The 14469-nt window shown below is 39.4% G+C and overlaps 1 protein-coding gene across 2 annotated transcripts in view; it reads left to right on the forward strand.

Annotated features, from left to right (window-relative positions):
- The window catches only part of LOC109065484 (activin receptor type-1C-like), a 75180-nt gene that overhangs the window by 51071 nt on the left and 9640 nt on the right, over nucleotides 1–14469 (forward strand). For both annotated transcript variants that reach the window (XR_006160732.1, XM_042763105.1), the window contains exons 3-4: nucleotides 8866–9108; nucleotides 9232–9462. Coding sequence is in view for 1 of the 2 variants with exons in the window: in XM_042763105.1 (XP_042619039.1) it covers nucleotides 8866–9108; nucleotides 9232–9462 (474 nt within the window). In the remaining variant the exon portion in view is untranslated. The remainder of the gene's footprint in view (nucleotides 1–8865; nucleotides 9109–9231; nucleotides 9463–14469) is intronic.

Below are 14469 nucleotides of genomic sequence, written 5' to 3' on the forward strand. Positions count from 1 at the left end.
CTTAGTAGGTGAAACACCTAGACACCCGGCAAGGGTCAAAGGTCTGATATTAGGATCAACTTGCCACATCTAATATCCGCCAGCCACTCTAAACTGAATGTAAGCCAAAGAGCTCCATGCATGATAGGTCAATTCATTTCATTGCAAATGATGTTCTTAGAAAATTAATGATAAACGTTTTAAATTAAGACAACCAAGAAGAACCAAACAAAATTAGCCACAAAATTCAAATCAACATACTGGAACAAATTAGAACAACAATTTCCAAAATGATCTAAACTGTCCTCAATGTACTAAATTAATTGAACCACCTGTACCTAAATAACCTGATGCATGCACCAGTAAAGTAAATGTCATGGAGGTGTTGTCTTGTTGTTTGCTGTGTTTGTCTGCTTCTTCTGCCTTTGATTCTCCAGCGCTTGCCGATGTCTTCAGCTCAGCACAATCGCTGACCGAAGGGGGGATATGTAGGCTATCAGACCTCGAATCAGACAATTTAAGATTCGATCAGATTGGTTTGAAACAACCCAAAGAGCCAAATTCCACAAAGAGGTGCTTTATGACGTTAGACCACGTCATAAATCTGTCCACGATACCCTAGCGCCACAAGTCTGAAACAAGTTCACTAACTAGCAGCTTGAACAGCTTTCAACATTAAAACAAAATAACAATTATTGACAATTCCAATTGGGAAGATTGTCAATTTTGGGGCAAATAAGCAAGATTGATGGTCAAAGAGATGCACAGCATGACCATCACATGTAAACCAATTATAGTAATCATGATCACAAGCTCTTTGGACTGGTTTCCCCCACCCAGGACAAAGACCAGGCTCCTTCTAGACCTTTTGACATTTTGTTCCTTACAATGTACACAAGCACATTCACAGAATTACAGAGAGACTGCCTTTTTCATACACAGATGCAACTAAAACCATCTTAAAAGGACTTATAAACAAATATCAGTCCATTGCATAACTTCATAGCATGTACTGTATGTAACCCATAATAACTATTGAATAGTTTATAGGATTATATTCATGTTGGGTATGTATGAGTGTGAAAATTCATGCTTTAAACGTTTCTATCAATCAATACTTTGTCAAATATATCATATTGTTGTTATAGAAATTGTCCAAAATTATACTCTGCAAGAGCGGGAAAATTCAGACCATGTGACTGATAAGATAACATTTGGTTTATGAATTGGGAGGAGAAATATACAACGCCCTGAGCAAAGACAATATCTAACTGGTTAAGACACCATTTGGGAGGTGTCCCACAGCCCAGTTTAAATACTCAGGACACCATCAAATTTTGCCCTTTTAGCTTTTTGGTCATGGCTTGTAGCCATGCTTTTAGCTTTTTAGCTTTTAGCCTTTGCTTTAAGTCATCACTTTTTAGTTATGCCTGCTTTTTAGGTTTTTTTTTGGCTTTTTGCCACCATGTTTTGACGCTTCTTTTTAGCGCTCTTTGAGTGTGCTCTGGCTTACACGCCAGCTCCTCCAAAACCATGAGGAAAAACACCACCAAGTCTCATCAAACTTTACCAATATTCTTTAACTTTGGTTTCTTTTCTTTTCCATTGAGAGTTTTGTGTTCTGAGTTAAGTTTTGTAATGCCGTTTCTCAGAGTCCGACCTCGAGTGCCCGCCTAAAACTACAACCAGCCCACAACTCCGCATTTTCAGACAACTCACAACCACAGGCTTCCCAAGACGTCACTTCAACGACCACTGAACTTCCAACCAATCAGCAACTTCAGGAAACCCCCCTTTTCAATGACAACAAAGGGAACCCCCTTTTAACCTCATTGAAGAACTCAATGCGAGGGTTAATTAAGTGATTGATGGATTCATGTCTATGCAATTTCATGTATTGCTGTAAACTTGGGATTTCACATTTTCATTCTCTTAAACTCATTATTTCCTCACTTTCTCTCTTCCTGCAACTTGTGTGAATGTGTGAGTGTGTGTACTTATGTGTTAGATTAGTTTAAATGTCTTAGATTTATCTAATAAAGCCTTATTCATATTGAAAAGAAAGGTTTCTTGTGTTTTGTGCTTACAAGTTAATGTCTTAAACTGCCAATCTTGTTACTGTGCTACTTAATAGTGTTTTCACTATACTTTGGATATTAATATCCATTGCAGAGTTGATATTATATGGCTCGTTCAGTTAATTGCTGGCCGTCTCAGTGATCAACCGTTAAACAGTTATTCTGTCCAAATTCCCTATAAAATCTTAAATGATTCCTGTTGAGCTAAATTGACCTGTTTCCCTTACACCTCCAACTTATGTGGAAACAGACACACTATGTTCAGCGGATAGAGCATGTTTCAAGTCTCCATCCCAGAGTGACAAATGTGGATGGACCAAGAATTGAGTCTCTAGCCCAAAGAGTCAGAAGATATACAAACACAAGGTTAAGCTCCAGCAAGCAAACCTACATTTCAAGTTAACTTTGTCTGCATGTTCCTGATTATAAAAGACCTTCTGCACCTGCTTCAGGGCCTCATTTGCGTGTTCTAGATTTTAAGTTCCTCATGGTACTTTAGAAGATCAGCATCTCACAGTGCTTTGTGTTCAAGGCTGTTGAAATGGCTTCAGGCTCCTTTCCCCACTGCTCCATTAACCAGTACAACCAGTAGAATATGTCACCACCACCAGACTGCTCACTCGACTACATAAAAAAATGTATATCATTAAATATTATCAGTATATGGATTTCTAATGTTATGTATGTAGCTGATAAGATTTAATAACAAATAATCTTTCATTTATTTGTTTTGATGCATAATAAGGTTCTTTACCTTATTAGTTTCTGCAGTTTGTCTTTCCATAACAACACCCATCTTGCATTTTATGCATCTTATGCAACTTTATGCACTGACCATGTTTAAACATCACAACATTTTACTGTAATATGTAGTTCGGCTCTGTTTACTTTGGTAGGCAAACAGCTTTAAGTTCCACTCTGGAAACTGTCTAGCCATGTCCAAGCAACCATTTAGAGGATCTTAGAAACCATATATCTGAACAATATCACATGCATGAACAAGCCATATCTCAGCAACAGAACATCATGAAAATGTTTTAATTTCCTGACTGGGGCAGGAAAGTAGTTATTGGTATCGCTCTAGAAACAGTCTAACCACACCATAGCAACCATCCACCTAAGCAACCACATGACAGCATGCAAAAGACCAGAAAAATCATAGTAACACAGGGTTGGCCTCTATTGACCTAACAACCATAAGATCACCCTAGCAACTGCCTGGAATCACATATCTATGCCCTAGCAATGAGGTCCACAAATAAATCTTAGAGTTTCACAAACACTAATTAAATTCACAAATTAATAAAATGAGATTTGCAAATAAAAAAAAATACATATTCACAAATATATTTTTGTCACAAACAACTTTTGAAATTTTGAAACATTTCTAGCATCAAGACGCTGACAATCCACAAATGCGTGGACTCCACCCACCGTGTACTCAAGCCAAACAGATAACAGCCACACTTCTCTGACCAATCGTAACACATTCCCGCTATAAACAATCACGGTTTTCTTTTCAATCAGGGCGGGAGCAGATTCATTTTGCACCCCTGTAAGGAACGGCATTCTATGGACACTTCATTCAAATTGAGCTGAAGTGCTGTTTGTGTGGTTAAAAAAAATTGTTTCCAAAAGATTGTTCAGGCTTCTTTAGATTTCCATCAGGATCACAACTTATTATTTATTACACAACTTATGATCATTCACAGATCATGAGCATCAGTAATACCCTTGCGACGTATCAAAAGCAAATATATTTATAATAATCAGCATTATTGTTTACACAAGATGAGGCACGATGAAGGACAAATGATTCGCACATTCGCTTTGATGCATCCAGTAGCAGTTATAGCTGTTGCAGTGACAGCAAGCAGAGTAGGCATGGCACAAGAGATGGCACAATGGCTTATTCGATCTTTTAAATCACAATGATGACAAATATAGAATCAGAATCAGAAAGCGCTTTATTGCCAAGTATTCTTGCGCATACAAGGAATTTGTTTTAGTGTCATAAGCTTCCATTACACAGAGACAACAACAACACACAGAAAAAATAAAAATAAATACACACGTAAATATAAATAGACAAACATAGAAAAATAAATCGAAAAATAAATAAATTGTATATACAGTTGTGGTATAGCTGATAGAATGGAATAGAATAGAATGAGATGCAGGGATATACTAGGATGGAGGTGGTAACAAATAAATATAAGGTTATTGCACATTTTTATTGCATAAAGTTGGGAACATTTAACTGTACATGAGGTAGATTGCCTGGGGGAAGAAACTGTTCTTGTGCCTAGCTGTCCTGGTATTTGCGGCTCTGAAACGCAGGCCAGATGGCAAAAGTTCAAAAAGGGGATAACTACTGTAGGATGTGAGGGATCCAGAGTGATTTTCTGAGCCCTTTTCCTCACTCTGGATGTATACAGTTCATGAAGGGTGGGCAGGGGAGCACCAATAATCCTTTCAGCAGTCCGAACCGTTCTCTGTAGTCTTCTGATGTCTGATTTTGTAGCTGAACCAAACCAAACAGCTATTGAAGTGCACAGGACAGACTCAATGACGGCTGAGTAGAACTGTTTCAGGAGCTCCTGTGGCAGGTTAAACTTCCTTAGCTGGCGAAGGAAGTACAACCTTTGTTGGGCCTTTTTACATTTACATTTACATTTAGTCATTTAGCAGACGCTTTTATCCAAAGCGACTTACAAATGAGGACAATGGAAGCAATCAAAAACAACAAAAGAGCAATGATATATAAGTGCTATAACAAGTCTCAGTTAGCCTAAACGAAGTATACGTAGCAAGGGCTTTTAAATAATATAATAAATAAAAAGAAAACAGATAGAATAGAAAAAGAAAAGTACAAGCTAGTGTTAGAGGTCTTTTTTTTTATAATTGTATAATAAATGAAAAGAAAATAGATAGAATACAAAAAGATTAGAAAGGGTAGTTAGATTTTTTTTTTTTTTAAATAGAATTAGAATAGTGAATGCAAAAGTTAGAGGGTCAAATAAAGATGGAAGAGATGTGTTTTAAGCCGATTCTTGAAGATGGCTAAGGACTCAGCTGCTCGGATTGAGTTGGGCAGGTCATCCCACCAGGAGGGAACATTTAATTTAAAAGTCCGTAAAAGTGACTTTGTGCTTCTTTGGGATGGCACAATCAAGCGACGTTCACTTGCAGAACGCAAGCTTCTAGAGGGCACATAAGTCTGAAGTAATGAATTTAGGTAAAGGGGTGCAGACCCAGTGGTGGTTTTGTAGGCAAACATCAATGCCTTGAATTTTATGCAAGCAGCTATTGGTAGCCAGTGCAAATTGATAAACAGAGGTGTGATGTGTATTCTTTTCGGCTCATTAAAAATTAATCTTGCTGCCGCGTTCTGGATTAATTGTAAAGGTTTCATAGAACTAGCTGGAAGACCTGCAAAAAGAGCGTTGCAATAGTCTAGCCTGGACAGAACAAGAGCTTGAACAAGGAGTTGTGCAGCATGTTCCGAAAGAAAGGGCCTGATCTTCTTAATGTTGAATAAAGCAAATCTGCAGGACCGGACATTTTTAAGCAATGTGGTCTGAGAAAGTAAGCTGATCATCAATCATAACTCCAAGGTTTCTGGCTGTTTTTGAAGGAGTTATGGTTGATGTGCCTAACTTGATGGTGAAATTGTAATGAAACGATAGGTTTGCTGGAACCACAAGCAGTTCCGTCTTGGCAAGGTTGAGTTGTAGGTGATGGTCCTTCATCCAGCAAGAAATGTCTGTTAGACAAGCTGAGATGTGAGCAGCTACTGATGGATCATCAGGATGGAATGAGAGGTAGAGTTGAGTGTCATAGCATAGCAATGGTATGAAAAGCCATGTTTCTGAATGACAGAACCTAATGATACCATGTAGACAGAGAAGAGAAGTGGTCCAAGAACTGAGCCCTGAGGCACCCCAGTAATTAGATGTTGCGACTTAGACACCTCAACTCTTCAAGATACTTTGAAGGACCTATCTGATAGGTAAGACTCAAACCACTGGAGTGCGGTTCCTGAGATGCCCTTTGTCAGTAGGGTTGAGGATCTGGTGGTTAACCGTGTCAAAAGCAGCAGATAGATCAAGCAAGATAAGTACTGAAGATTTGGATTCCACTCTTGCCAGTCTTAGGGCTTCAACAACTGAGAACAAGGCAGTCTTGGTTGCTGTCAAGGAGGTTGTTCTGTGTGAGAAAGGTAGAGACTTGGTTGAATACAGCTCGTTCAAGTGTTTTTGCAATGAAAGGAAGAAGGGAAACTGGTCTGTAGTTCTCTAAAAGAGATGGGTTGAGGGTGGGTTTCTTAAGTAGTGGAGTTATACGAGCCTGTCTAAATGACGAGGGGAAAACACCAGTGTGGAGGGATATGTTAATGATGTGAGTGAGTGCAGGTACAACTGCAGGAGAAATGCCTTGAAGGAGATGAGATGGAATAGGATCAAGCGGACAAGAAGTAGTCCTTTTTAACAATGGAGTCAATGTGATTGTCCCACTTCAGGTCCTGAGAGATGGTGGTTCCCAGGAATCTGAATGACTCCACTGCAGCCACAGTGTTGTCTATGATGGTGAGTGGGGAGAGTGCAGGGGGATTTCTCCTGAAGTCCACTATCATCTCCACCATTTTGAGCATGTTCAGCTCCAGGTTGTTAAGACTGCACCAGAGCTGCTCAACCTCTTGTCTGTAAGCAGATTTGTCACCGTCCTGGAGGAGACCGATGACTGTAGTGTTGTCTGCGAACTTCTGGAGCTTGACAGAGGGGTCTTTAGAGGTGCAGTCGTTGCTGAACAGGGAGAAGAGCAGTGGGGAGAGAACACATTCCTGAGGTGCACCAGTGTTGGTGGAGCGGCTGTTTGACATGAATTTCCCCAGTCTCACTAGCTGTTGCCTATCTGTCAGAAAGCTGGTGATCCAATGATAGTGTTGAAAGCCGAACTAAAGTCCACAAACAGGATCCTCACATAAGTCCCTGTTTTGTCCTGATTCCCATGTTGACTGCATCATCCACGGACCTATTTGCTCCATAAGCAAACTGCAGGGGGTCCAGTAAGGGTCCAGTGATGTCCTTCAGATAAGCCAGAACCAGTTTTTCGAACGACTTCATGACGACAGATGTTAGAGCCACAGGTCTGTAGTCGTTAAGTCCTGTTATCTTTGGTTTCTTTGGAAGGGGGATGATGGTGGAGCGTTTGAAGCAGGAAGGGACTTCACATAACTCCAGAGATCTGTTGAAGATTTGTGAAAAGATGGGGGCCAGCTGGTCAGCACAGGTTTTTTTAGACAGGCCATCTGGGCCTGGTGCCTTTCTTCTTTTGTACTTCCTAAAGACCTGGCACACATTGTCTTCATTGATCTGTAGTGTGGGGCGGGGATGTGGAGAGAGATGATCAGAACGGGAAAAAAAGGGATAACTTTTAGGGCATAAGAACATATAGGGCATAACAACTATCTGGGGCCCACTGGGCCTACTGAGGCATATCACTAGTGCCATCAGTCCCAGGATTTCCAGACGAAGGAAGCCATAGTAGGACTGAGAATGACAAGCTATACAGTGTCTCTTTCCCTACTCAGGGAAACAAGGTTATATACACGACAGAGACGCTGTGTGAGTAGTTGACACTATGGAAAAAGTATACCACAGCATCATACTATGAAGTAACTGCTGGTTTATCAGGAGGACAGAGAGGACAGAGCCAATAGTAAAACCATTGGTTCTAATATGGAGTGGGCCCAATGGAATCACAGTATACAATATAAACCCACATAGACCATCTGTCCTAATCTGAACTCCGACAGAGATGGAGCAACTGGACGTGAGAAAAAAATTGAATTTTGCCTGTATCATGTGAGTCCAGATCCACCCCTAGAACAACCATCTGTTGTCCTGGCAACAGTACTCTCTTCCCTTAAAATGATTGAGAACTAAATCCTGATGACAAATTGCCAACTCCTGTGATTGCACCAGAATAAGCATAAAACCTGGGGTTTAAACAATGCCATTTTTCTTCAGCACCAGAAAATAGCGACTGTAAAAGTCCAGACTCCCTCTAAAAGGGAAGCACTTCATCTATGGCCCCTATCTCCAGAAGGGAGAATATTTCCTGCCTCAGTACTGGAGCTTCTCAGGAAGCAAGAGTCATGGGGAGTAATTTCTGTTTCCTGACCATTTTTATGGATACATGAGTGTTTTATAGATATAAGCAAATAATTTGTATATATGGGCAAGCATTTCATAGATTTATGTACATGGAAAATCAGTGGAGAATTTATTGTGGCCAAGCCATCTGTAATAATAAAAAAAATACCCTGTATTATAGCACTGTGAAGAGGATCATTGGCATATTACTCCAAAACATAAAATTAACATCATATCGTATGAGGCAAGTACACAGTATTGGATGTCCCCTATAAGAACTGATTATTCCCCTCCCAAATTATTAAAAATTAGGTCTGCATACGTGTTTAAAGTGGAATCATTTCACATATCTCCAAAATGCCGAAGTATTGTTTCGTATGAGGGATGGATATGGTATGGGATGTGCCCTATAATTTTTGGCACTTCATTTTTTTTCTAATCGTTGTAGTGTCTTTTCGCCTCTGGCCAAAATTGTCAAAACCCCAAATATAATTAAACACGTCGAAAACTGACTACATCTGACATGGTTCTTATTAAATCAAGATCTGATTTACATCTAATGCAATCAACATTTAACAAATATCTTCACTGTATAAAAAACATTGCATGATATGACCAACGTATGTGTATGTGTGTGTATATTGCTGTAGAGCCACCGCCTGAGGGGTCTGGGTGGAGTCAGCTGGAACTAGCAGCCGTAATTCTTGTGCCATCATGCCTGGTGTGTGTAGGTGTCATTCTGGGAATGTGTGCCATACAAAACCTGCAGTGCAACCACATCAAAGCCCACAAACAGGATCCAGAGGAGCCCCTGGATGACCAGGCTCTGGTGTCAACTGACAAATGCCTAAAAGAGCTCATCTATGACATGAACACCTCTGGCTCGGGATCAGGTAAGAGCTGGCTGTGCTCAACAAAACAAAAAAAGATTATGCAAATATGAGCTTTGAATAGAAGCATGGACATATATATAGTTGTTAACCCTTTAACTCACAGCTTATGTTATATTTTTTTAGGATTGCCCCTATTGGTCCAGAGAACAATTGCTCGAACTATTGTCCTCCAGGAGAGTATTGGGAAGGGGCGCTTTGGGGAAGTGTGGAGGGGCAAATGGAGTGGGGAGGACGTCGCTGTGAAGATCTTCTCTTCACGAGATGAGCGTTCCTGGTTTCGTGAAGCTGAGATTTATCAGACTATCATGCTACGACATGAGAATATTCTGGGTTTTATTGCTGCTGATAACAAAGGTATCATTGTGCGATTTTGGTGTCTGAATGCATGACAATACATGAAGAACAATGCATTTTTTTGTTATTGTTATTGTTACATAAGTCCATTATAATCATAGAAATTCCCATATAATTGAGTAATCATATTTTTCTATTACAACATTTTTGTATGATTTCATGACAGGAATTTCCTTTCATTGGTTTACTCGGCGATGCTTCAATAGTTGACTCTGTGGTAAGCAGCCAGGTAGCATGCTCTTCTTTATCCTATAATGAGTTTGTTGGACATTATTTATCACGCTGTGGAGGCAACTCAGCCTCGGGCTCAATCCAAGATGGATGAGCGATTCTTGGCTGGCCTTTGCATACATTCATCTTATAGGCTTTTGATTTTCTTACAGGATCTCCATTGGGTAATATTAATTAAGATCCTGAAAAGAGTGTATTTTTCCTTTGGTACAGATCACAAATTATGATGGTGTTGCAGGCAGATGCCCTTAAGGACATGGATGAGGGCTCTGGCTTGACTGCTGAGGGGGAATGCGTTTTTATCCCTTGTGGAAGTTAGCAAATTGTGTTCTGTTCTGGGCACAGAGCAATTTTCCTGTTTTTGAGGGTGGTCCATGTCTCAGGTTGGCTAAACCTGAGAGCAGACTTGCTCTCAAGGCACGGGTTGAGGTCCAGGGAGTGATGGCTCCACTCATAAGTACTAAGTCTGATCTGGCAGAGATTTGGCAGGGCAGAGGTGGATCTGTTTTTTTTTTCAAACAGCCCAGTGCCCTCTTTGGTTCTGTCCCCTCCATCACCTCTGGCTAGAGATGCTGTGGCATAACACAACCTGTACATTGTCTGCCGATATGGCTGCTCTCATTGGTTTTTCTGAGGGTGAAGGAAGACAGAGTGCATCTTTTGTTAGTCGCTCCATTTTGGCCATCCCAGGTTTGGTTTTCAGACCTGTTGTCTCTTCTGGAGGGATTTCCTTGGGAGATTCCAATTAGGCCAGATGCATTTCTCAGGCTTGGGGCACTATATGGCATCCTCGTCCAGGGATGTTGAATCTTTGGGTTTGGCCTCTGAATGGAGCACTCTGACTGATTCTGATCTCTCTTCTGAGATAACTCTCTGCCTTTAAGTGGCAGCTTTTTGTTCCATGGAGCAAGGGTTGGATTTGGTTAACTGGTCTGTTAGTTCAGTGCTTGCATTCCTTCAAGAGTTTTTCCTCTGTGGGTGCAGCTTCAGTTACTCTCAAGGTAGATTTGGCTGCAATTGCTGCTGAGCATGTTCGAGCCATTGGAGTCAGCCTCAGATGTTTTGGACTCTTAAAACTTTTTTGGCTCTCTCTTCTCTCAATAGACTCTGGCCTTTAGAGAGATTTACTGCCCTTGTTAATGAGCCCTTCCTGTATGGATTTTGCTCCTGATCTGGTGAAGGTCTTGTTATGACCTATGTTTCTATTAGTGGTGGGCCGTTATCGGCGTTAACATGCTGCGTTAACGTAAGACTCTTATCGGGCGATAAAAAAAATATCGCCGTTAATCTATTCTCAAAGTTGGGTTGGGAGCTGGGTCTATATTACGCAAGCTATGATGACTTTCACCGTGATAGTTTAGTGCGGATGTATACCTAGACGAATTGCACTGTATGGGGCGAGAACGAGTCTTCGAACTTGTGTGTATGCCTACTGTGAAATTACCAAGCTTCCCCAAAAAAAAACCTCGACAAGACTCACGCCTGTTTCACACATACTCCGTCTGCAGTGCGTATGCAGTCTGTGTGCGTTACGTTTGTGGTGCAGAAGCAGCACGGACTCATTGTGCTTTCACACGACGCGTTTGCAGTCCGCTACTGATCCGCGGCTGTTTAGTCCACAAACACAATATTTGTTCATTATTCTATATTTCAAACCATGTTAAAAAAAATAAAAATTAAAATAAATTGTGACTCTTATCACAGAACAATAACAATCTTTCATAATTATAGACATTAGTTTAAACTTAATAAATATAAACAACATATTATTCATGCATTTGACTTCTAGGTTTGTATAATAAGTTGATCAAGAAAGCGGCAAAACATTTAAACACAACAATTAGCCTACTTTTCTTGTTGGGATATTGCAAATATTTAAATTTAAAGCACCACTGACAGAAACAGTTGACTCACGTGCCTTTTGCATTTAAATCTTTATTACAAGCAATCGCACGGTTCTTAATGAACTTTGTTTTTCTGCTTCCATAAAAGTGCATAGGCCTATATCATGTTGCCTCGTTTATCTAAAGGTGCTCTTTTTCTTGTTTTAAACCTAGCCAAAAACCCATGTGTTGCGTGTGAAACACAGTAGGCTTTAATTAGTATACATTTATGTAAAATTACTGCATTTCCGTGTCAATCCATGTTAATTTTTACCGCGAACAATGCGCTGTCATTTTAATTCAAACCATGCAGCACAGCAAAAATAGACTCGGTACGTAAACGATTGCTGCACTGCTGCAGACGCACCGCTCCTGGAACGCACTGACGGACCACAACCGCGTGAACGCTAGAATCGTAAAAAAAATAAATAAAAAAAGTGCAACGCATACGCACTGCAGACGGAGTGTGTGAAACAGGCGTAAGGTTGTTTGCAACTTGTGCAATGCGGAATTAGTTTACTGTATGAGTTCCTCCAGTCTCAAGTACCACCTAAACACAAAGCATCCCTTAGCTAATGCGGAAGATGCCGGGCCAAGCAATGTAGCGCAGGGGAAAAGTCGTCGTCAAACTACTATGTTTGAGTGCAGCACAGCTCTATCAGTACTAACAAGTACATCTTATTGAACATAATTTGAATAATTTGAATCGATTAATCTAGATTAATTCCAAGATTACAGTGAGATTAATCTAGATTAAAAAAATTTATCTATGCCCACCACTAGTTTCTATATATAGTCAAGGTTGTATTTACTTCGTATTGCTCCCAAGCTGTTTTGTTACAGTCCGTTTCTTCTCCACCCTTTGAGTCTCGGAAGAGTGAAAGGTTGCACAGACATTAAAGGTTTACTCTGACCATACGAGCCAGTGGAGCAAGTCTGAGCAGCTATTTGGTTGCTAAGGTGGCTGTAGCAGGGGAGGATATGTGTGTAGTAGCAGGCTGATAACCCAGCAGTTACCATATTATTATGGTGCTGTGGTATTCTGTATTCATAGCATCAGCTACTTAAGCAACATCGAGTGAACCTATGAAATAGAATGACTTGGTTACTTATGTGTTCCCATAGTCTCAAATCTTCAAAATATTATGTGTTCCTGAAAGTCATATTATATCTAGTAAATAATAATAATAATAATAATTCAGTTCAGTGCCACAGTATATATTGTTGCAATCAAAATTTGATTTTGCTGGTGAGAACAAAATTTTATGCAAACAAACAAACAAACAAACAAACAAACAAACAAACAAACAAACAAAGGCATCAGTTAACTATTAGAGAAAGTTTATTAATACACATTTGAGTGATTTTAGAACATAAAGTTGATTAAAAAAAAAAAAATCTGAAAAACAACAAAAACAACAAACTAAAACAAAAATGTGCTCTAAACATTCATGTACAAAATTATTCAACCTCCAAAAGTCAAATTTGCTGCATAATCTTTTATTCTTTATAACATCCAATAAAAAAATGCTTGTAAGTGCTTAGAATCTTCTGTCATCCTTTCTACTGCAATCTTGGCCATTACTCACTTGAAAAAGGTTCCAGATCACTGATTTTTGGTTTTCACTTCTTGCTTCAAATTTCACCAAAATTTTTGCTGAGATTCAGAAATCTGAAGACTGAACAGGCTACTCAAGAACATTCTATGACTTGATCCCTGAACCAAACATAAGTAGATTTGGATATAGAGTATACTTTGGAAAGGTTGTCCTGCAAGAAAAGTCCATTGATTATCAAGCTTCAGTCTCTGCACCGAAGGCATCACACTCTTTGCATCATCTTTTTTTGCACCAGACTGCTTATCCATGGGTCCAGAAAGTTCCAGTTTGGTCACAGCACTCCATAAATCATTCTTCCAGAACTCTACAGGTCTATCATATCTAGCCTTTTATGTTCTTCTTGGTCAAGAGTGGTATTTGGCAAGATGCCCCTACATGAAGGCTCTACTCGTCTAATTCTGTTTCTAAAGGCTTAATTGTGTTTTAAGACAATTTTGTTTTCCTACCAGTAAAATTTGTGACTTAAAAACAGGAATTTTGCACAGGTGTTGAATAATTATGACATAGCTGTGTTATTAAAAAATATTACAATATATATTGACATTATCACTTGCTGATAAACTTTATACATTTTTTTTTAAATAAAATTCTAGATCTTCTGAAAAGTTTGCATTTCTAAAGTCTCTGGGGGTTGAATAATTTTGATTGCACCTGTATATTTAAAATACATTTGTGAAATAATAATGCTAATGATTAAGAAAAGGTGAAATATTATTCCATGTACAGTCACATGTACAGGTGTCAGGAAAATACAGTAAATCAAAAGTAAATGAAATTTCAAGGGCTTTTTTTAAAGTTATGAAACCAACATGAATACAAAAGAGTACATTTCTAAGAACTTTTGACATAGGTTTTCAAATAACATTGAATGTGTTTGGATGTCCTGTATTGTATATCTATCTATCTATCTATCTATCTATCTATCTATCTATCTATCTATCTATCTATCTATCTATCTATCTATCTATCTATCTATCTATCTATCTATCTATCTATCTATCTATCTATCAGGGGTGGAACGGTACACAGATGTCACGGTTCGGTACCTATCTCGGTTCGGGGGTTATGGTTCGATACGATTTTGGTACAACAGGAAAAAAAACAAACAAAAAAACAATCCATATACACCATCCTATTTTTTAATACACCCCCTTCTGGATTGGGGTGAATTGCCTGTATTCGTTGTAAGGCCTCATGCACCGAACCGAGATGTCCTTACCGTGACGGTTCCGTATGAATACATGCGTCGTTCCACCCCTACTTTCTATCTATCT

The sequence above is a fragment of the Cyprinus carpio genome, chromosome A9, assembly GCF_018340385.1.
Source record: "Cyprinus carpio isolate SPL01 chromosome A9, ASM1834038v1, whole genome shotgun sequence".
Classification (NCBI taxonomy): Eukaryota; Metazoa; Chordata; class Actinopteri; order Cypriniformes; family Cyprinidae; genus Cyprinus; species Cyprinus carpio.